Source organism: Heptranchias perlo, chromosome 30 (genome assembly GCF_035084215.1).
Source record: "Heptranchias perlo isolate sHepPer1 chromosome 30, sHepPer1.hap1, whole genome shotgun sequence".
Classification (NCBI taxonomy): Eukaryota; Metazoa; Chordata; class Chondrichthyes; order Hexanchiformes; family Hexanchidae; genus Heptranchias; species Heptranchias perlo.
This window is the reverse complement of record NC_090354.1, coordinates 11,035,815-11,060,692: the sequence shown is the minus strand read 5'-3', so window position 1 is coordinate 11,060,692 and position 24,878 is coordinate 11,035,815. Positions and strand designations below refer to the sequence as shown.

Genomic DNA, 24,878 nt, shown 5'->3' with positions numbered 1-24,878 from the left:
TTTTAAAAAAGCAGACTCATGAAACAACATTAAAACAACTATTAAATGACCGTAACAGTATAGTTACTGCTGCTCTCCAATTTTAGCTGAAGATATTAAAGAGCTTGTCTCAAAGTTGGTGGTCGCATTGGTGGCAGACAGCAGTGAGCCACTGACTACTCGTCTGTTCCTATTGACCCATGTGCGCAATTCACGCAAACCAGGCTGTGCAGATCAAAAGTTATTCATAATTTACAAGAATTTATTTTCTCGCCATCAGCCCAACAACAAGTTTCTCTGAGATCATTGGCTTACACAAACAGTCGGAGATCTACAGAAGGGTTAATTTGGGTGAAAATGGGTAGGTTTGTCAACGCATCTTTGTAGATATAGAACGGGATATTGTCTGAATTTCTTATCATCCTCTTATCCATGGGACATTTTGAAAGTGTCAATTCTCATAGCCTTGTGAAAATAATTTTAAGACCATTCAGTGGTTGGACAGTTGCTATTTATTTGAAAACTGCAAATGATATTTAGGGTCATGGCATTTCACTGAAAAACATGAATTTGTGTTTTCTTGGCCGACTGTCACACATGCCATTTTGTAGATGTCGTTTGAGTGAGTAATGGAATGGGGCAGACCAGACTGGGGCTTCACTGACACCTATTTGAATCTGTTTTTTATATAATAATTATTACAAATTACTTTCAATTTTCTGCAGGAAATCTGCTATGGGTTAGATGTGAATGTCATGTCGATGACAAATAGCTTTTGACAAAGGGTAGCTAGAAAGCCAGTACTTTTCAGAATGAGCCAGTCATAAATTTATTACAATGCCAAAATGTATCTTAAGAGTTCAGCTACAATATATAAAGGCTTCTGCCCCGATATGCTGGCTTCAAGACGGAAAGGGGAGTTGAGGATAACCAATGTTGGAGGTGAGGGGAAATAGGTGGCAAATGAGGTTATAAATCATTTGACTTCTTTTCAGCCCAACCTTCTTACTGTAAATGGAAACCAAGTTCTACACTGACCTCTTATTAGGGGCTATTGTTAACCAATTGCTTTGCTGATCGTTTTACTTAAAACTTTTGTTTGTTTCAGGATGGGTCATGTCAAAGGCGGGACAGGAAGAAAACTGTCTCTTTCAGCAGTATGCCCAATGATCGGAAAATTAGCAGCACTGCAGCCTGCATTTCCTTCATGCTAGAGGGATGTGAGATGAAAAAGGTTCGCTCAAACTCCAGAGTATACAATCGTTACTTTATCCTTGATTCTGACATGAGGTCGCTGAGATGGGAACCATCTAAAAAAGACTCTGAGAAAGCAAAAATTGAAATAAAATCCATCAAAGAAGTGAGATTGGGAAAGAAGACCCCTGTGCTTCGCAATAATGGGATTTCAGACCAATTTTCAGATGAATGTGCTTTTTCAATAATATATGGGGAAAACTATGAATCATTGGACTTGGTGGCTAGTTCTGCTGATATCGTGAACACTTGGGTTATGGGACTGAGGTACCTGGTTTCATTTGACAAACATACACTTCACATGATAGAGTCAAACCAAAACAGCTTACGGTCCTCATGGCTGGAATCTGTGTTTTATGCTGCAGATGTCGGAAAAGAAAGCCACATTCCGTTGGCGAGGGCTGTCCAACTAATTAAAGGCCTCAGTCCTGGAATGAAGACCGCAAAAGCTGAACTGAAATTCAAAGAATTACAGAAAGCAAAGAACAAACTGGGGTCAGAGGTTACATTGGAGATCTTCACCGAGGCTTATTGTGAGCTCTGCACACGACCAGAAATATATTTTCTGCTTGTACAGTTCTCCAGCAATAAAGAATACCTTGACTCCAAGGACCTTATGCTATTTCTTGATGCAGAGCAGGGGATGGAGGGTGTCACAGAAGATACGTGTTTGGAAATCATTCGTAAATATGAACCATCGCAGGAAGGTCAGGGGAAGGGTTTTCTCTCTATAGATGGCTTCACCAATTATCTCCTATCACTTGAGTGCCATCTTTTTGATCCACAACATGAAAATGTGTGTCAGGATATGACTCAGCCGTTGTCCCATTACTACATTAATGCATCCCATAATGCTTGTCTGTTGGAGGACCACTTTTGGGGTTCCTCGGATATTAATGGGTATATCCGAGCTCTGAAGATGGGTTGTCGCAGTATTGAACTAGTGGTTTGGGATGGCCCAGATAATGAACCTTTGATTCATGTTGGCCATTTGATGACAGCACAAATAGCCTTTCGGAGTGTTATTGATGTGATAAATAAATATGCTTTTGTAGCTTCAGAACATCCACTGATTCTCTGCTTGGTGACTCATTGTTCAGTTAAACAGCAGAAAGCAATGGCTCAGCACATAAAGAAGATTCTGGGAGATAAACTGCATATGAATCTTCCAGACCCAGAGGAGAATTATCTCCCATCACCAGAACAACTCAAAGGGAAGATTCTTCTTAAAGGTAAAAAGTTACCTGGGAATTATTTTGATCCTGAGGGAGATGTTAGTGATGAAGACGAAGGAATTGAAATGTGTCAAAGGATGGGTGAAGATGATGCTGATCAATTAAACGTGGTCACTGAGAGAAAACTAAGGCTTTCCAAAGAACTCTCTGATCTGGTGAGCTTCTGCAAATCGGTGCAGTTTAAGGAATTTGAAGTATCCAAAAGAAATCAGAAATACTGGGAGATCTGTTCATTTAATGAGGTCATGGCAAGCAGATTTGCCAATGAATATCCAGAGGACTTTGTAATTTATAATAAGAAGTTCTTGTCCAGGGTGTACCCAAGCCCCATGAGAATAGATGCCAGTAATATGAATCCTCAGGACTTTTGGAAATGTGGCTGCCAAATAGTAGCCATGAATTATCAGACTCCTGGGCTAATGATGGATCTCAATATTGGCTGGTTTCGTCAGAATGGAAACTGTGGGTATGTCCTTCGTCCTGCCATCATGAGGGAAGAGGTGTCCTACTTCAGTGCTAACGCAAAGGATTCATTACCTGGGGTCTCAGCCCAGCTGCTTCACATTAAAATCATCAGTGGTCAAAATTTGCCAAAACCCAAAGGTTCTGCAGCTAAGGGTGATGTTGTAGAACCTTATGTGTATGTAGAGATTCATGGGATACCAGCTGACTGTACAGAACAAAGGACTAAGACAGTGACTCAAAATGGGGACAATCCCATCTTTGATGAAAGCTGTGAGTTTCAGATTAATTTACCTGAGCTTGCATTGTTACGTTTTGTAGTTTTAGATGATGACTACATCGGAGATGAATTCATTGCACAGTACACTATTCCCTTTGAATGCCTGCAGGCAGGATACAGGCATGTGCCCCTTCAGTCTTTGACGGGAGAATTTCTGCCACATACAACGTTATTTGTACATGTGGCCATCACCAATCGCCGAGGTGGAGGGAAATCCCAGAAAAGGGGGCTTTCTGTTCGCAAAGGAAAAAAGGCTAGAGAGTACACTTCAACAAAAACCATAGGGATCAAAGTTATAGATGAGGTTTTTAGGGCAGCCACCCAGCCTTTACGTGAAGCAACGGATCTCCGAGAAAACGTACAGGTACCGTTTATATTACAACCAGTTTTTTTTACACCTCTAGTTTTCTCCCCTATTTTCTTCCCTTCCCCCCTCCTCTCACAAGATCACTAGATGAGGAAGGCCGTTCCTCCATCCACAAAGGCAATAAGACCCCACTAGTGCAGCATCCAGTTGGATCTTATATGATTCCAAGGTTTTCATTTCCACTACTCTATCCAATAATCCATTCTCTCTGTTGATCACTCTTCGTGTGAAGAATTTCCTGGTATCAGTCTTAACTTTACCATTTATTTGAACCTGTGTCCCCTTGTCCTATTCTCAGAATTTAACAAAGTAATTTTGCAGATTTACCTTTCCTGTGATGTTTTACCATCTTATATACTTTTTATAAGATGACCTCTCGGGTGCTTCCTTTCAAGGATGAAAAGGCCAAGCTTCTCTAGTTTTTCCTCTTAAGTCAGCCTGAAAGAGGGCAATTTCATAGGTTTGTCGTAGGTATCTCATCCCAGTGGCCATGCTTTACATGAGCCTGTGAATTGAACGCACCAAACTGTTTGATTGTGGGAACAATTGTGGTTGAGGGACACAGTTACAGGTGCATACTCGCAGCAGGGGTCGCTGGATAATGATGAGTAATGCGGGAATCTGGGATGATTTTTCTTTCCCATTTCCTCCCTCCCCTCCTCTACCTCACCCCTCCCCCCCAACCACCACCAGCCTGGGGACTTTAGGCCCCCAACTGCTGCCACTGGCTAACTGAGCAGGATTTAATTTCTCACCATGATTCTTTGCAGAACTCCTGACCTCAGCCTGCTTATTGTAGGGGAGGTGCCAAGTGGTGGGTAGTCATCTCGACACAGGGAGGGGAAAGGAGAGAAATGGGAGAGACCAACACACGCACACACCTGTGGATGGTGCATGGCCCAGGGCAACAAAAGTCAGAGTTAATACATTGCCAGAATTACCAGGCTCCTGCCTATTGGATCAACAATGGCATTCCTTATATTGCGCAGAAAAAAAATTGAATGGAAAAAAAATAAAGTTCTCCATTGAATTATGTCAACCATTCCCTGCAGTGTTTGATGTGATGGGGTATCTGTGGAGGACAAGGTGGCCATCAGTACTCACTGCATTGTGATTTTTAGGAGCCTCCACCCCCTGCCCCACAATTTTACATCATTTCTCTGCAATGAGTGCTAAAATTCCCAATCATAATATTGTCAGCTTTTGTGGGTCAAAATCCCTGCAGGTTAGTAGATAAGTAGAACTTACTGAAGGAAAAAAAATCCAGCTTTTGGTTATTTGTTGGAATTAAACCTTTCAGACTATTTTAAGTGCAGTTTCTCCTCTAGTTGGTGCACTTAAAATCATTGGTTATATTATGGAATCCGATTTCATGTCATTTCTAAAATGAGTTTTTTTTGTTCTTCCATAATACAGTTTTCAATTATTAATGCATTGTAAAGACCTCAGCTTGAATAATGCAACTAGTTTTGATGTAAGCGTTCAAAACATATATAGGCCTGGCGCTGCTGTATACCTTATGGATGGATTTGTATTTTACACAGAATGCCATGGTTTCATTTAAAGAGCTGTGTGGTCTGACCCCTGCGGCAAACATGAAGCAATGTATTCTGACGTTGTCGTCATGGTTACTGAACAGTGACAACACAGCGTTGGTGACAATGAACCTCAGCGAACAGTATCCTTCCATGGAGGCGCAAGGTCCAGTTCCAGATCTCCTCAGGAAGGTTCTTGCGGCTTACGATACAGTGAGTTCATTCATTCAATCTATCTTGATTCGTTTCGATCTGAAATGAGTATGAACGATGTTCACCCAGTTCCTAAAGGACACAATTCCACAGCACAAACCTGCACAAATTTCCACTGAATTGACTAATCATGCTCAGAGGTGAAATGGGGAAAACGGAACAATTCACACTGGTGCAGTAGGGCCTGTTCTTCTGATGTCAAGGTGAAGGCACAGTGATGAGGCCAAGCAAGAGGAGCCCCACCCCACATATCACTGAGCTATAGCTGACATGGGAGTGTGGCTGACTATAGAGTAAATAGGTCTTTCATTCCCCAGCACTTGCTAACCTTATACTGATGAGCATTACAATAAAAAATTATTTTTAAAATAAAAGCTTAGGGAGGTGCAGGATTAGTTGGATTTTGGTGCAAATCATATTAAAATAGCTTAACTGTAATGCATTAGCCATAATTGAAGTTGGTAAGCCTATTCCATTAACAGTTACAATACCAAGACGGAGTACTTTGTTTTCAGATTATAGGATATAGTTAAAAGATATTACCACATAAACCCAGAATGATTGGTGAGTGTGTCCCCAGAGCAAACCCTGGGGTTCAATTCGCAATATGTGCACGCTGAGAAACCCCATTGAAGTGTAGCGAGTGATGCACAAAAACCTCTACAGAATTCCTGATCATTAAATGATTACTTGTGCGCTAGGACTCAACTTTATGGGATATTTTTCAAGAATTTCGAAAATAAACATGGGTTTCAAGTGTTGGGGGGAAAATATTTTGTTTGTCAACAAATGTCATTTAAAAATGGCCTCGCGGAGAAAAATAAATTGGGTTTTACATTCAATATGACAAGTGTATAAATAACTGTTCTAATACATTAACACTGAGAGAGCAGCATGGAAAGCATTGGTGCCAGTTGATTCACATCCTATACCAAAGCACGATGTGAAAAGATTCATTGCATTAGATTTACCTTAACATGGGTTAGATATTTATCCAACTGACTCAATGGTGCTGTGTTAGAGGAACGGCAATACAATTCTTAGTCCTGTCTCAATGGAATTTAATCTTTTCAGAGACAACACGCTGCTTTAATTAATAGGAAATGCAAAGAATCCTCAGTGTTTCTAATTGTTCCTGTGTTGTGTGGGACCTCCTGGAGTGTTGTAGGAAGTTAGTTAAGACTGAGCAGAAGCATGATGCAGAATAAAAGAACCAGGGAACTCAACCCTGTAGGTCCACTGTTGAATGACCCTTTGTGCCCTCCCCAGGCCAACTAACTCCCTGCGGCTATGACCAAACACATTGCCTTGACCCCTTGGCATGCAATGCCCCCCTTGTATGTACAACCAAGCTTATAAGCTCAATGTACCAAATTAAACACAGAAATCAGAATGTACAATGACTTCATCAAATATGTAAGGAAAATTGTGAACAAGCAATGAAGAAAAACCCACAATTTTAGATTGAAGAAAAATGTTAAAGGTATTTCATGTGAAAGAATTATGAACAAAATTAATAAACTCGCTTACAATTTCTGTTGATTTTTCTTGAAATATTTTTGTTTAAACTATCCACTTTTCTGTACATGAACGAAACATTTCATTTTAATTTACAATGTATTTGTGTATTAGTGGAGATAAGTAATTTGGATTATGTTCTTACAAGGTTAAAGATTAGTAAATCAAAAGTCAGTGCTTTGAGTAAAGCTGCAAGTGAAATGAAAGGGACATTGATAACACAAGAATTCAGGGAAGTGAGACCCTTTCTTATTACAGTGTTTATATGATGCTCTGGGAGTTTGTCATTGAGATTGTATTCAGCTTCAGCTTTCACAGTGCAGTTGCTGGAATAATTCATGTTGATTTCTCGGGAGAACCTTCACCACATGGACTTCAAGAAGGCGGCTCACCACCACCTTCTCAAGGGCAATTAGGGATGGGCAATAAATGCTGGCCTTGCCAGCGACGCCCACATCCCATGAACGAATAAAAAAAAATGTTATTCAGATATTTAAACAGTATCTTATAAATAGGGTTTTGATAGAGTAAGTAAGGAGAAACTCTTTCTGGTGGCAGAATGGTCAGTAACCAGAGGATGCAGATTTAAGATAATTGGCAAAGGAACCAGCGGTAAGATGAGATTTTTTTACACAACGCATTGTTATGATCTGGAATGCATTGTTTGAAAGGGTATGGGAAGCAGATTCAATAATAACTTTCAAAAAAGAATTGGATATATACTTTGAAAAGGAAACATTTGCAGGGGAATGGGACTAATTGGATAGCTCTTTCAAAGAGCCAGCACAAGCACGATGGGCCAAATGTCCTCCTTCTGTGCTGTATCATTCTATGATTCTATCTGGTTTCCTGCTGTATTACTTCAATAAAATAATTTCCCTGGGACGCCATCAATGGTCAATTGGTTAAGTCGGTGAGTAGCTGAGCTATAAAAACCAGGAAGGCCCCAAGTTTGCGCCTCAGTCTATGTTGTGATAGCTGACCGTAGCCAGGGCAGCAGCAACGGTTCCTCATTTGCACCCTGGATTAAGGCTGAGAAAATCAGCCAGAGCTCCTGCTACTGAATGCTAGTGAGAGACTTCTGCTGGAAGTGCATGTGTGTGGTGGATGTTGTTTCAGGATGAGATCAGACTTGGCTATGATGTCTTCCACAGTTGAATAGCCTGCTGACAATCATTGTTAAGGTTCACACATAAATAATACTCATTTGGGCAAGGTGGCAGAGGATATGTAGCGCCTGTGGAACTGTGTTTAGCAAGGAAAGGAAAAGAGAAAATAGTGAAAATAGGTTAATAGTACTGTGAAATGCACCATGTAAGTGTGTAAATTAGAAGTAAAATGAATGGCTTATACATCTCAAAATATATTAATCTCTAATGCTCTGCTTAGCATACCGCAATACTCAAAGGATACAACTATTCATTAAGGGTGGAGTTATGCTGGTACTTTTGCATTACAGCAACAAAATAGTGACAGTGTAACTCCAGGTCAAATCCCAACCTGACTCCAGAATGGAAGGGCAAGGAATCCATTCTCGCACCACTTGGGCTTTATATTTACTGTAAATATGGTGCTCAACTATGTTTAAAAGTGATCAGAGGATCTGTTGGAATGTCTGAGTCTTTTTCAATACGTTGAGAAAGCAGACACTCCCACCTCAAAACATTAAGGGGGCAGATTTCCCAGTTCCTGCACTTGGAGCTGTTGGATCGTTTGGGAAAAATCAGGCGGGAAGGCGCGCACACCTGTAAGGGATCCTGCCTGATTTTTCCATCCATTAATTTACGGGCATGTTCTCCTCCTAAACCCCCCGCCCCCACCCCTTGACTTTTCTGTATTCACTGCAACCAGGTAATCCAATAGCCACAAGCGCAGGACCTGGAAAGTGGCTCTGCCCATATGTGCAGCATTCTCTCCTGGCTTTTGAAGGCAATTTTCAGCCTGCAGCATGACTCAGATGCCGCTGGCTGTGGATCACACTGTACATCAACTGGTCTCAGCCTGGTTGTGTACTATAATTGCTGCATAAGGCCCCATTATTTTCAAAGTCATCTCTTCACAGCCAGATTAGGTATCAAGTTGTTTGGTTTATTTGTACACTTACAGTTGTTTGAGGTGAATTATAATCAAAAGTGGCATTCAAAGCACTTTATTGTGCCATAAAAGATGGTCAGTTTATGGAAATAGTTTCAACATTTTAGAATTTGAGTTATGGGCAGATTGATATTAACTTCATGAATGTTTTCCCAAGTTTTTAGGAGTCCTCATCACTCTCATTTCTTGAGAGTCTTTCATTGTGCTCCTTGACGGCTGGACAATATTTTGACATTCCGTACTGCGACTCTGTCTCAGTAGTCTCTCCCTTCCTAACGTCCTTCCCTTCATCCCGCTTTTCTTGCCTTTGTTTAATTTGGTACGGTTCATAACTTGATAAGAGCATTTTCTGCCTTGTGTCGAATATTCACCCCCACCCCCCTCCCTCTCAGCACTGTATTGTAAAGTAGAAATGAGAGAGACCGAGTGACAGATGAGTGAAAGGCAGAGAGATTCTTTGCATTAAGCTTTTCAAATTACATTGTTCACATTCCAAGCCTAGTCATGTTCACTCTGGAATCTATAACGTGAACAGACATCAGCTGAGCACATGTGCTGAAGACATCCTAACAAAAGCAAAACTTGTATTTATAAGACACCTTTAATGTAGGAACATCCTAAGGTGATTCGAAGTGGCATGAAGAAAATGGAAGTTGAGCCAAGGAGGAGGAGTTTCGAGGGGTGATGAAAAGATTGATCAAAAAGATGTTTTTTAAGGAGGGTCTTAAAGGAGGAGCAGGAGGTGACCATTTTTGTACACAAAGGATTTTGGAAAAGAGTTACAGTTAAATGTTGATTTTTTTTTAAAAACTTGGTACATTTGCTCAAGTTTTTTTAAAAACCACTGAGGCTGTGAGGTCATTAAAATGTTACTTTTCTCCAAAGATTGTAAATAATTTGCTATTTGTTAGGCTGGCTTATTTATGGGTAAGACCCCACATCTATTGTCTCAGAAAGTCTCTGGTCCTGGGCACTTGGCAGGGGTGGACTGACAGGCCTTCCCTTCTGGCTGTGAACATAGGGCCATAAAAATAGAGACACAGGCAATACAATTTCAACCAGAAAGCTGCGAAGCCAAGCTTTGGCCAGGCTCAGGAGGAGAAAGCAAGAGTGTAAGTAATGGTTATTTTGCTTAAGTCAAGCAAGAGGAGCCACTGATGTCGGGGAAGCATATTCAATATTTTTGTATTATTACATGAATGTAAGTTTGAAATTAAGTGATAACTGTTTTGTATGTTCATTTGTTGTTAAATAAAGCAACTTAAAGATTCATATCTGGCCTTGTTTTACCAGGTGATTTTTCAGTCTACCTTTGAAAAGATTGGAGAAGTTTGAGATCACCCTCAGGTTGCATGATCATCTAGGTAGATTTTAGGCACTGAAAGCCTGTAAGGGGCTTGGGATCCACTTAAGGGAGTGACTGATACCATTGAACCTGAGAAGGTGTCTGTGGCAGACCTGAACTTGTTACCGGGAGTTTAAGGAGGGAATTCCAGATCACATGGCCCTAGACAGCTCAAGGTATCACCACCAATTGTGGAGCAAAGAAAGAAGGATGTTCAAGAGGCTGGAGGAATGGAGAGTTGGGAGGGGTGGGTGGTGGTATAGAGCAGAAGGACGTTACAAAGATAGGGACAAGCGAGGCCATGGCGATATTTGTACACAAGGATGGGAGTTTTAATTTTGAGGCACTGGGGGACCGGGTGCCAATGTATGTCAACAAGGAGGATGTGATGGGTAAGTGGGACTTGGTGCAGGATGGGTTGAAGGCAGTAGAGTTTTAGATCAGGTGAAATTCGTGGAAGGTGAGGGAATGGGAGGCCAGCCATGGGAGCATTAAAGTAATCAAGTGTGGAAGTGACAAACATTTGTATGATATAAGGAACAAAGACGTGTAATATAAGGAAGAAAGGCATTTATGAAATAATAAATACAAGGAATTAATAAATGTGTACAAGGCACCTGGGATCATTGATTATATCCTGGAATCCTTAAGGACTAGAGAGAGGAATATTGTTATGGCTGACCAGCAGAGTTCCATGCAATCACAATCCTTCTAAGGAGTTATCATTCCTAAGAAGAACAAACTAAGTAGATTGAATGTACAATTGGAAGCTGGTTGTAAATTTCATAAAGAGAATGAAAATATCTATAAGAAAATGAATCATGAAAGGTCATTTCAGAACTATTATTCGAGCTGCTCTCTTCCAAATCATTTATGAATATTGCATACAGAGGAGACCCAGAAAAAACTGGACTCGTTCCTAGCTCCTTTTGTTTAAATTCTTCACAATTGACTTGGAGGAGAACATATTTTGCTGATGCTAATCTATGTGGCAAGTGACAAATATTAAGGAGATAACAGCATTCAAAAAGACATGGGCTATTGTATAAAAGGAGAGAAAGAAAGGAAAGGCATGCTTTTATACAGGGCTTTTCACATCCTTACGGTGTCCCAAAGCGCTTCACAACCAATGAATTATGTTCGAAATGTTGTCAATATTGTTACGTAGGCAGACGGGGCAAGCAATTTGCACATAGCAAGGACCCACAGGCAGCAATGAGATAAATGATCAGTTAATCTGTCTTTGATGGTGGTGATTGTATGTGTGACAGAAAAACAACTACCACTGAGTTAAAACAAGACATGCCTGTGCATGTGTGTGTATATATATATTATACACACACAATCACACACCCCTCCTGGCAACAGTGGGGATACTACGATTAGGCTCAAACCCCCTAAGCTAAGGACATGAAAAATCAGCCAAATTTCCTGTCATCCATTAACTCGTGCTGTGATATCTGCATTTATGGATTTTTGCCTGGCTGTGATGCTGCCATAACCTGTTGAAACTCACTGTCTGGTCTCACGCATATGAAGAATGCAACTTTTGTGAGGCATTAGAGGGCTATTAGGCCAGATTAATCCCACAGCACGAATCACCACTTTCAGCAGAGGGAAGAAAATTGAGATGGAGGATGGAAAGAAAAATAAGAACGAGAGAGATACACACACAGATACACAAATGGCAAAGTTGTATAGCTGTTCTGCTGCCTTTCAGTATTTGCAGTACTTTGGTACAGATGGATCTGAATCCTGGCCCAAACGAAAACATATGCCGGATGTGCTGTTGACCTATTGGGGTCACATCTGAAATGACCTGTCATGAGTCACTTCCTTGAAGTTATTTTCATTCTCTTCATAAAATAAGCAATCAGCTGCCAATTGTACGCTCAGTATATTTAGTTTGTTTTTGTTAGGAACGGCAACTCCTGGGAGGAACTGTGACACGTGCAGCTGGAAAAGACTTCGTCAATTAAATAGATACATTCTGGAAATTGTTTGCAGATATTCAGTGTGTCTGCTTATGCTTCTCTCAGGCCTACTTTTAATAGTGATTAGGGCTGGAACTTGGTGATTCTAGCTGATTTGTGACATTAATCACTATTTCATACTCAACAAATTTAGGCAACAGATGTTGCAGTATCATGACAAAGGTGAGTGGTTACTGAGATTTTTAGTTAATGAGAGTAGGATGTCTCATAATAATCCTGAGCCCCTCTTGTGTCCTGTACAGAGGAGAGGGGTACATAATCGGGCCTTAGCTAGTTGTTGAGGAGGCTCACAGGAGGGAAGTGAGAAACTGCTTTGCAGCGACCGTACATACCATGGCATCAGGAAACAAGTTTAGTGATCCGAGGAAAACTGTTATGATTGTTCTTATATTCCTAAAGGTGCTGTAAACTTGCATGGGGTCAACAGCACTGTGCAGAATGTGCCTCATTAATGTATTTTGTTCAAGAATGAGCAGACCTGCAACATTCTTCCTGCATCATTTACATTGTGTGCAGTATTGGCAAATATAGAGAAAGTGTTCATTTACTGGCTCCAAAACAAGAAAAAAATAATAAGCTTTAAAGAGCCCTTTACCATATTTTTATTATTCCCCTATAATCCAATATTATTTCCATGGTTGGAATTTTATTTCATTTCTTATGGTTTTAAACCATTTCCTGAAACTTATGCATCATTTAGGGATTGTGCTGGAAAAGTGAAATTGACATAAGCGAGTGTCACATGGGCCACTTGCATCATTAACAATTGGTATATTATTGTGCTGCTTTTAGAAATGAAATACCATGAGAATGCCAGTTTGACACATTGGTGCACAGGCACCTCAAGGCGACTGCACCGTACGAATTCTGCTAGGTCCCCATTTTATAGATGTAACTTAAGCATGGAGATTCCACATAGGAAGTGGAGTAGGCCATTCAGCCATCGAGCCTGTTCCGCCACTCAATTAGATCATGGAGGATTTGTACTTCAACTCCATTTACCCGCCTTTGTTCCATATCCCTTGATACCTTTACCTAACAAAAATCTATCCATCTTGAAAATTTCAATTGAGTCAGCATCCACAGCCTTTTGGGGGAGTGAGTTCCAGATTTTCACTACCCCTTGTGTGAAAAAATGTTTCCTAATTTCATTCCTAAATGGCCTAGCTCCAATTTTAAGATTATGCCCTCTTGTTCAGGATTCCCACACCAGAGAAAATAGCCTACTTGTATCTACCCTATTGAATCCCTTAATCATTTTAAATACCTCGATTAGATCATCCCTCAACCATATAAACTCAAGGGAATACAAGCCAGGTTTATACAACCTGTCCTCAGTCCTCATACAGTATGAACTGAGGTGACTCTCATCTCTGGGCAGCTGAGCCCTGAGAAGGATCTGCTGCAAGCTGCATGTCTTTTATTGCAAGAACAGCCAGGTCCTAGCTGTTTTCTGCCGTATGTGTGGGCATCTGAGGGGGCAGTTGGGAGGGCACGTGATACTGTCCCATGAGATGGTATCATGGTTGCGCATACTTGCCATGCCATCAATATTGGACACTGGCTTTGCTTGGCCACTGAATAGTGGGAAAGTAGACCAGATGGTAATAATCAGATTGTTGAAGCCCTTAGTTGCACATCTCTGTATTCCAGCCTTAGTTGTTTGGGTGCCAGAAAAGACGGCACTTCCCATTGTGGCAGTCAAGGTGCCTCTGGCAGCAGCCAGAGCGTTCGTGGCAGATGCTAAGACTAGCCATAGTGTAAGTGCCCTTTGATTTCCATGAGATGCAATTCAACCCAGTTGTCAACCGCCATGCTGTAATGGGATGATGGCAGGTGCATGAAACAAGCAACTACATACCATGTGAGGCCGTCAGTGAAGTACATTCTTGGAAGGTGGTGAGTGGAGGTATAGTTGGAGGTAAAGGCTGGTGGTGCAAAGGAAGCAATAACTTCTCCAGTACATTTATGGAAAGCTCTTCAAACAGTTCAACACAGTGATGGGAAGGCAGTTGTAAGTGACAAACAAGCTTTGTGCATTGCATTTCTGGAAGGTGGATCTTACTCTTCTTACCTTGGCTGACCTGGTACGGTTATTAAACTTCTTGTAGCACTGAGCAGCTAAGTAGGGAGTTGCGGAGGTGACCACTTCCCTCTACTGCCCCTATACTGTGTCGTTGGATGGACTCCTCCCCTTTGAACCTAACAGGGATTTCTTCCTCCCCTGAATCTCACTGAGAGGAACTTTATGTCAGAAAATTTTGGAGCTCCGTGCCGTATTCAACATTTTTGGTAATTGCTCTCCTTTTGAAAACTCGTCCCAGTGATGCAGGGCAATTTAAGCTAATGCACGTGTTTAAATTCTGCAGATGCTGCTATTCCCGCCCCATTCCCAGTAGAAAGCTACCACATGGAGATGGGAATCCCACTTGGGAGCCTGTCCTCGTTATATAAAAGTTGCTGACCCTGGAAACTTTGGGACCAGTGGTGAGTCATAGAAGCGGGTGGACATCTTACCCTCCAAATCTCTACCAGCAATAACACCACTGACAAAAATCCAGGCCCACGTATTAGAGGAATCTTCTGGTCAAATTACTGAGCTTCCAAATAAAAGAAGTAGAGCAGCATTCTCCTCTTAAATTTACAAAAAGAATTCAGGTTTCAAACAATCCGAAATTCCTGCTTTGTATATCCTAGGGTAATCTGGCTACCAGTGACAGCAGTTGTATATTTTTTGTTTGCCTTGCAGGGCAGAGGCCTGTGCCACATGCAAATGTTGCAGTCATGTGATTTGTGGTGGCACTGGTGCGAGTCGCCATTTTGCCAGCAGTGGCTGCTAACTCATTCCCACCACTGGCTTAAAAAACAGCAACTAAATTGGTGTGCTGCTCTATGTGTGATGAGGGTCCTTTGTTCTTTACCCGCAAAGTGCAGGAGCGTGCAGAACTAGCAACGGCATCAACCTTTTCCCATTTTCATGTAGTTTCATAGAGATAAGATTTATGGGTTTTCACTTATCAAAGCATATAATCATTATTCTATTAAGGCTGACTTATTAATCATTGCAACTACTTTGATCCAACTTATGGAGCTAATTAGGAAATGCCTGAGAACTGGGTAAGAAAATTTATGTTCTGTCTTTATGACACTTGTATAATTGTTGGACCGTTAGGAATGGATTGTTAATGAACTGTGCTAATTTCTCGTTTATATATGCTAATTAAGTTTAATTACAAAATATATTTTCCTCAAATCCGCAGGTGTTGGTACAGTCAGTTTTGGGAATGGTGTGCTGTGATGCATTATTTTCTGAAAAAGACTTTACGCTTCACACTGATAAACAGGCAAAATCCTATTAAAATAAATGTGCATTTTACAGGCATCATTTAATTGATTATAAGATCACTAGCAGCTAACCCGTGGCATTGCTCATAGTTAGCAGGATTATATGTTTTATAAGTATGGGAGCATTAATGCACAATACATTTCTACTGCTGCTTAAAGACACCACTATGTTTAGCACGCACTTAACCTTTAAAACCACACAGTCTAATTGCTGTGCATAACAACATCCTGATGTCCCCTCCTATTTCTCACCTACATGCTGCCCCTTGGCGACATTGTCCGAAAACACATCAGATTCCATGTCAACACTGACGACACCTAGCTCTACCTCACAACCACCTCCCTCGATCCCTCCACTGTCTCTCATTTGTCACATTGCTTGTTCGACTGGATGAGCAAAAATTTCCTCCAACTAAACATTGGGAAGACCAAAGCCATTGTCTTTGGTCCGTTCCCTAGCCACCAACTCCATCCCTCTCCCTGGCCACTGTTTGAGGCTGAACCAGACCATTTGCAACCTTGGTGTCCTATTTGACCCTGAAATGAGTTTCCAACCACATATCCGCTCCATCACCAAGACTGCCTACTTCCACTTCCGTAACATCTTTAGTCTCCACCCTTGCCTCAACTCATCTGCTGCTAAAACCCTCATCCATGCCTTTGTTATTCCTAGACTGAACTATTCCAATGCTCTCCTGGCTGGCCTCCCATCTTCCACCCTCCATAAACTTGAGCTCATGCAAAACTCTGCTGCATGTATCCTAACACGCACAAGGTCCGTTCTCCCATCACCCCGGTGCTCGCTGACCTACATTGGCTCCCGGTTTGGGAACACCTCGATTTTAAAATTCTCATCCTTGTTTTCAAATCCCTCCATGGCCCTGCCCCCTCCCTATCTCTGTAACCTCCTCCAGCCCTACAACCCTCCAAGATCTCTGCGCTCCTCCAATTCTGGCCTCTTGCGCATTCCCGATTTTAATCGCTCCACCATTGGCGGCCGTGCCTCAGCTGTCTAGGCCTTAAGCTCTGGAATTCCCTCCCGAAACCTCTCCGCCCCTCTAACTCTCTCTCCTCCTTTAAGACAGTCCTTAAAACCTACCTCTTTGACCAAGCTTTTGGTCACCTATCCTAGTACCTCCTTTTGTGGCTCGGTATCAAATTTTGTTTGATAATCGCTCCTGTGAAGCGCCTTGGGATATTTTACTACGTTAAAGGCGCTATATAAATGCAAGTTGTTGTTGTTGTTGCTAATCGGTGTTGATGAGCGAAGTTTTCAGATTGATAGATGCTTGAAAATTTCAGGCTTCCAGGTCAGAAGAAACCAGCATGTAATGACAGTTTTTAAAAATACTTTTGACAGTTTGATGTATGACTGATTAAAAATTTTAAATTATTTTAAAGGGGCTTAGTGTCGCACTGTCAGTTTTTCTTAACTGTTTGAGTTGGTACAGAAAATCCTAAAATTACTTTTTGCTGCTTAAAGCGGGACAACATTTTGCAACGTTGCTTTCTATGGTGTCAAACCCTATAATACAAAGCATTAGGGGCAGGAGGATTTGCTTGAGTTTTCCCTTCCAGCTTAATAGTGCGTTTACAAAGTTTGAGCAATGTTGCAGAAGGTAAGGTTTTCTGATGCGCACAAGTCTATGATTATAAAGCTGAAGTTTTAAGCCTTGGGCCCCCACTAAGAAGGTAATTGCTTTGGCACATCAAGTTCCTTGGCACACTAGCACACTATCATGTTGGGTACTTGGAGCTCTCCATATCAGAAGTTTGACGTGGTTGGCCATTGTTAACAGCCAAGTAAAACTTCAATGTTTTGGCTCTGTATTGACTGAGAAACAGACTTCAGAAATAGTTTTTAGCCAATTAATTACCAAATGTTACCCATGTGGTTCCCAGCTCCAGAATAGATGGGACCTTGCACTATGGGTAGTAGTGTATTGGTTATGTTACTGGTCTAGTAAGACCTGGACAAATAATCTAGAGAATGTCAGTTCAAATCCTACCATGGCAGTTTATAAGATTATATTTTACAGTGTATATTTTATTAATGCTATAACATAGGAATAAAACTACTAATGGCACCTAAACATTAATACTGTAATATTATGAGATTTTTCACTAACTGAATGTGAGAGTCGAAATGTAAATTAAAGGTCTAGAATTCTCTGGAATTGCCTGCATTGCAAAGGTTAATCCTAAAACCATTAAGTGGATTTATGATTTTAAAACCTTTCAGTACAATATGTGGATTACAATAACGAGTTCTAATGCAAAAGATAAAATCAGTCGGGACTTTAAATTGGATCTCAACATCGTGTAAAATATCAATATTGCTAACTCTAAGAGCTAGAAGATGACAACCTGCTAATATTCCGAATATACAACATACCCTGATATTTCAAGTTCAGAAAATCCAGAAAATCAGCTTTCTTTCAATGGCTCAGCTGGTTACAACAATGAATATTTGAATCATGCAGAATAAAAAGATCCCAAGTTCAATTCCCAGTCTGTGCTAAGTTAGCAGCTCTCAGGCAGGGTGCCAATAGAGACTGGACAATTGGCTTCAGCACCTCTGGAGTAGGGAGGAAAAAATAAGCCAGGTTAACTACTGATTGCTATTCAGTGACTCCTGCTGACTCTTCAGTACATGCTGAAAGTATATGTGTGGCTATTCGATAAGGACAGAATCGGCTGCTGTGCACCAGCAACCCCCCCACCCCCAGTTTAATAGTCTACTGAGGCTCACTGCCTAGACTCATGTACATAGAATTGTCACTTAAACGAGGTATTGAAGGGTGATTTCAACCTGGAGAGAAAAAAAGATTAAAAACTGTTGGAAGCAGGAGAGAATTTTTGAGTGATCTGCCTTGAAGATGCTCTTTTCCACTTTCTTTGTTGTTGTTTTTCAGATGATTCAGACCAGCAAGATGCTGATTGAATCTGCTGATGCTGTCTACGTGAAGATAATGCAGGCTCAGAAGGCTGGTGAGTGCATATCCACTGCATGCATAGACTACGTGATGAATGCTCAATTCATGTGTCAAAGTGGAGGATATTGGAGTGAGCTAGTACACAGAGTTAAAATGAATGGGTTTGTGCCTACTTTTCCTCATCCAGTCAATGCTTGGTCTTAGTTGGGGGCTTATGAAGGAGGTGAGACACTGGCCAAGAGTGAGAATCTGAGGGGAGCTAATGTGTGCTGCTGTCGCACTGCTCCCAGCAGCTAGTTGTAGAGTGGTCTAGTGTGGAATGAGGAAGAAAACCAACTTCAAAGACAAATTATAGAATTTTGAAAAAAAGGAGCAGAAATCTTCATGAACTAACTCTTGACTCCATTTGGAAGACCCAAGTATAAATCTCAGTCTGGATTGTCATTCAGAGTTGCATTTAAGTGTGTGTGCATTTGACCAGCTCCAACTGGACCTCTGGATTGGGCATGTAATAGCAATGCACCTCTTCCTGCCGAAGAGAACAGAACTGAGGGGCATTAGCCCCATCCCTCAGAAGGGAAGCTTCTCTTGCCCCAACTTGAAGCTGCATTAGTTAAATTGGTGCCCCAAAATGTTCTGCTGTATCATTTGAAAAGGAAGTGTGCATTGAATGGGGCAATCACCAGCAAAAAGTTCCATTGGGAAAGGCTATTTTCTGAAAAAGAAAATACAACAATTTTCTGCAATGGGTTATCTGCCATGTTACTCAATGTACAGTGCAATTCTCAGTAGTGGACTCCTTTTTGATAAACTAAAACAGCAAAGAGTTATGATTAACATCCTTTTTCTTTACATGTCAAAAAAAAACACTTTTTTGCTTAATCACTGTTCCTCAATAACATCATTGAGAGCTGCTTTGCAGGATTCACCACGTGTAACAGTATGAGGGAGCTCATATAGCATCTGTAGACAGTCATTAGACCAGGTGTATTGTCTTTTTAGCTGCTCATCTCCCTCACACTATTATGCACAGTGACTTGTTCAAGGCAGATTCCCCAGAGACTTTTATCGACCTTCATACATTGAAAACAAAAATCAACTGAAGAAAGGATGTTAAATCCTGATCATTTGTAACCATTAGTCTTATAGTTACAGTATGTTAAGTTGTAATTTCACCACATGTGCATTACACAAATTTTATGAACAATTGTTAATATCCATCAGATATAGAAAAGCTTCACTTCCTGAATTTAAAAAAAATAGTTTTACTCCCAATTTTTTTCACTCCTCTCCTGAAAATGCTGATTGTATCGGAGTAAAGTTCTATTTGTGTAAGCCTAGACAGTGAATGTCATCAAGTTATTTGATCATAGCCTCTGAGGGCCATTGTTAACATCACAATTCCCTCCTTGGATGGAATTAACTAACTCAGCACTTGATTTTTAAGTGGTGCACTGATAGCACGATTCCTTTATTTCAGAGTGATGAAGAGTGAAACACAAACCTCAAGGAATTTTCCAGGCTGCCTCCAGCATTGGGTTTAGCCTGAAATTATATTTCAGTCTGGAGCAGATTATTGGATCAAACTTTAGCCTTCAGCCAGTTTGGATAGTGCTAGTCAGCAGTACTTTGAATTGAGAAATAGTGATAGAAAATTAGGTCATTCATAAGATTCCAGAAACCGAGCATTAAAGTTTAAAGAGAGCCTTATTCCACAGTGCTGCGACAGTGCCTCAAAATGACAAACAGCTGAAGACTGAACAGACTCATTACAATAACACTACAGGATAAAGTCCCACACACTTATGTGCCTTACCATGGGCTCGATTTTAGGGTCGGGTTACCTGCGGGTTTCCAGCGGGGGGGCCCCGAAAATCCCGATCTCCGATCACGTGACCGGATTCGGACGAAATCCCGGCCACTTCCGGGTACCGCGCAAGCCCCGCTGGTGGGAATCCCGCAGGCAATTAAAGCCAGCGGGGTTCCACTTGAGAGCACTTAACTTGCTCGTTGTGGTCAGTTAATGAGCTGAAGCAGCTGTCAAAAGAGGAAGTGTGGGATTTTAGGTTCAACGCAGTCAGTTTCCCACACTGGGGGAAACAGTACCCTTCAAACCAGGCGTGTTGCAGCCAGCAGCCTGTGGCAGGTGCCAAGGTGCGCTCCACGGGGGAGAGCCCTCACCCACGCAGGAGGCCACCGCGTCACATAGGGCAACCCCTGCCCTCCACCAACCCCCGCCAAGCCAGAGGACAGACCGACACGAAACCGCAGCCCCAGTCCGAGGACCCACCCACCTACCCTGCACAACCCCTCACACCAACACCTGCCAGATGGGTGGTGCGTTGACATCGTCGGAGGACGAACAGGATGACCAGCCCCAGCAGCCTCGCAGTCCACGCCGTCCGCCTCGGAGAGGTGGGGCCCCCCAACACGGTGCTGCGGCACACCCACCTGCACAGCAGGAGGGAGGGCAACCGCAGAGAGAGATGCGTCGCAGGAGGCACTACCCTCCGCACAGGGTGTACAGAGCGAGGCTCAGCTTCATGGACCTCTCCGAGGAGCAGTGCATACGGAGGCTCAGAGTCAATCGCCAGGTAGTCGCCGACATCTGCAGCCTCCTTAACGACGAGCTGCTCCCTGATGGACCAAGCAGCATCTTCTTACCTGTCGCCGTCAAAGTCACCACTGCCCTCAACTTCTTCGCATCCGGTTCCTTCCAGGGTGCCACCGGGGACATCACCGGGGTCTGTCAGTCCTCTGCACACAAGTGCATAAGGCAGGTCACCGATGGGTTGTTCCGCAGGGCCTCCCACTACATCAACTTCGCCATGGACGAGCGCAGCCAGATGGAGAGGGCGGTTGGATTCCATGCCATGGCCGGCTTCCCACGGGTGCAGGGTGTAATCGACTGCACCCACATCGCAATACGGGCACCTCCGCATGAGCCAGGGCTGTTCATCAACAGGAAGGGGTATCACTCCATGAACGCCCAGCTCATCTGTGACCACCGCCAGAGATTCCTACACGTGTGCGCCAGATACCCCGGCAGCTGCCACGATGCCTTCGTCCTCAGGGAGTCCGCCGTCCCGCCCATCCTGCAGGCACCCAACGCCGGCAACGGCTGGCTCCTCGGTGACAAGGGGTATCCCCTCCACACGTGGCTCATGACACCTCTGAGGAACCCCATCACCGAGCCGCAGCGTCGGTACAATGACAGCCACACTGCTACCAGGTCTACAATTGAGCAGACCATAGGGCTTCTCAAGATGCGCTTCAGGTGCCTTGATCGTTCTGGGGGAGCGCTCCAATACACACCATTCAGAGTGGGACGAATCATAGTTGTCTGCTGTGCCCTGCACAACATGGCCCAACAGAGAGGGGTGCCGCTGGAGGAGGCCCCATCCACACCCGCCACCCACATTGAGGAAGGCGAGGGCGAGGAGGAGGAGGAGGAGGATGCGGAGGAGGAGGATGCGGAGGAGGAGGAGGAGGACGCGCCAGAGGATGTTGGACGACCCATGCGCCGAGCCGCGACTCACCGGGAAGGTCGCCGGGCCAGGGACGCACTCATACGTCAACGGTTCTCCTAGAGTCAGACACTGCGAGGCGCTCGCATCTCCTCACCTGCACATGCGAGCGGCCATACCAGCCCCCTCCACTGAAGAGTGCTGCCAGTAATCCTGCACCCACAGCAGTGTGCCCAATGGGTGGCAGCAGGTGTTCGCCGTCATGATGGCCTCCACGGAACGCAACTATTGCACAAGCCGCGGAAGAATGGACGAGAGGTGGCAGGAGTGGTGAGAATAGACTATTTAATATCTGGAATGTGACATTATATAAGAAACAAAGTACAAAATAATAAACACCCTGGTGTATTCCCTTTGTGATTATAAGGCCTTTGCAATTCTTCTCCGGGAACCCCTACGTGGTGCTACCCCTGTGGCTCCAGCAGAGGTAGTGGCAGGTTGCTCGTCTTCTTGCCTTGACCGGGTAGATGCTTTTGGCGGACGGCCCCTGGGTTTCGGTGCCCGTGAGGGCACCTCCACAGACTGCTCCTCCTGCACCGGGGCAGGGGCAGACTCGGCCACCTGGAGAGGAGGCACCATTGCGGGTACTGGTTGAGAGGTGGGCGACGGGTGGGACGTGGGGACGCCTTGAGAGGCGTCCCCGCTTCCATGTCCCCGGTCACCATCATCCCTCTCTTGGCCTCGGCCCACATCACCCCTTCCACCCTGCTGGACGGCAGTTTGGATGGCATGTGTGAGGCCTTGCAAGGCCACCCCTAGTGTATCCCTCAGCCTGTTGGTGGCGTCGGAATGTTGCTCACCCTGAATCCGTACAGACGTTGTCAGGGCCTGCAAGGACTCGAAGTGGAGCTGTGCGTGACGCTCGAGGGAGGCCAGCCTGTCCTCCACCGCAGACATTCCCGCACCTACCCGCGACACTGTGTCGCCGGTACCCTCCTGTGCCTGCGCCACCAATGCCCACATGCAGGAGGTGGACTCCTCCATCGCCTGCGCTATTGTGGACAATGCGCGCGGCACCTCTGCCAGTACCTCAGCAATTAGCTGGTGGCCCTCGACGACTCTCCTTTTCACTGGTGGCCCCCTGGGTTCAGCATCTGGGTCCGGCTGAGCAGAGCCTGGAGATGAGTGCTCCCTCCATCGCGGACCCTCCGCGACTGCCCCTGCCACCAGGGTCTGCTCATGCTCACTCGTGCGCAGTGACTCACCAAGTGCTACCCCAACTAGTTGGCGAGGGGGACCCACCGAGGTGCGTGTCTCTGCGCTGGTGGATGGTTGGCTCTGATGTGACGATGCACCCTCAGAGACCGCCATGTCCTCTGAGGAATCGCCCTCCACGCTCGCTTGACCCAAAGACGGACCTGCAATAGAACAGAGGGCACTTTGAGGCATGTGGACCAACTTGACAGTGCGCCTGATGGCAGGTGATGAGACGGTAACTCGCGATCATGGGTGTTGAGTGTCAGCTTTCCCTTACCGGCCGTTTCGGCAGCGACACACTCGCCATCGGCCACCGACAGGCAATGTCGCGTGCGGGCGAGGTTGAGCGCCTCCACCTCTGCGTCGCTGAGCTCCACCACTTGCGGCGGCCCACCTCCGGTGCGTGCCCTTTCCCTATTGTTCTTGCTTCTCTTCTCCTGTGAAGGCAAAACACAGATGTGTGAGTGGGTGCGTCTTGCATCGTGAGACGCATCGAGCATCGGTGTGGTTGGGTTGAGCGTGGCGCGGAACGGATGGGAGGATGCGTGGGCCACGTGCCCATCCCATTGCATGGGGATTGGGGTGTGTGGTAGTGTTCGGGTGGGGTCAGGGACGGTGGGTACTTGCGTGCACGGCGAGGATGGTGAATGAGTGGCTGTGAGGATTGCTGATGGAGCGCAGTGGTGGCTGTGCAGGAGGGGGTTGTGATCTGCTTGGCGTGATGGTGGGGACGGGATGTGGGAGGGTGCGTTGGTGTACTCACCTTGCCAGACCTAGTCAGGTCATTGAAGCGCTTGCGGCACTGCTCCCAAGTCCTTGGAGTGTTGCCCCTGCTGCTCACCTCCGCCGCCACCTCTGCCCATGCCTTCCTAGTTGCAGCGGCAGGGAACTTGCGCCCATCTTCTGGGAAGAGTGTTTCCCTCCTCCTCCTCACGCCCTCCAGCATCAGCTGCAGTGCCAGATCTGAAAAATGGGGCGCAGCCTTTCCCCTTTGTTGAGCCATTCTCCCAGACCTCTTGCTTGCAGCAGGAGGGGCTTTGGGAGACTGCCCCTTTAACTGGAGCTCCTACATCGCGTCGACGGTACTGCGCATGCGCAGCCGGCCGGCACGCAGCTGGGGAGCGCAGAACCCGGAAGCAGGGCTTAATGGGTCCAATTATCCCGTGATCGCGTGGGGGACGCACACAATTAGCCGTCCGCGTTTTCCACGCTCCCGGAGGAAACCCGCAGGCCTGCTAAATTCGAGCCCCATATTTCTAGAAATGTCTCCAAGTGCTTCACATCCAATTAATTGCCTTAAAGTGCAATTATTGTTATGTAAGTAAATGCAGCAACCATTTTGCACAAACAATGAAATGAATGCCCAGTCAATCTGTTATTTGGTACTGTTGATTGAGGGAGTAATTTTGGCCATGATGCTAGGACAAGTCCCTGCTCTTTGAATAAAAGAAAAAAAGACTTGCATTTATATAGCGCCTTTCATGAACTCAGGACATCCCAAACCATTTTACAGTCAATGAAGTACTTTTGAAGTGTAGTCACTGTTGTAGGAAATGTGGCAGTGAAAATGACTAGATATTCTATTTCAATGATGTTG

General features: G+C 44.3%; 1 protein-coding gene across 1 annotated transcript in view; it reads left to right on the top strand.

The window, feature by feature from the left end:
• Window positions 1–24,878, top strand: part of plcl5 (phospholipase C like 5) — a 175,862-nt gene that overhangs the window by 110,908 nt on the left and 40,076 nt on the right. The window contains exons 2-4 of the mRNA XM_067968881.1: window positions 1,088–3,574; window positions 5,122–5,325; window positions 18,537–18,612. Of these exons, the coding sequence (XP_067824982.1) occupies window positions 1,088–3,574; window positions 5,122–5,325; window positions 18,537–18,612 (2,767 nt within the window). The remainder of the gene's footprint in view (window positions 1–1,087; window positions 3,575–5,121; window positions 5,326–18,536; window positions 18,613–24,878) is intronic.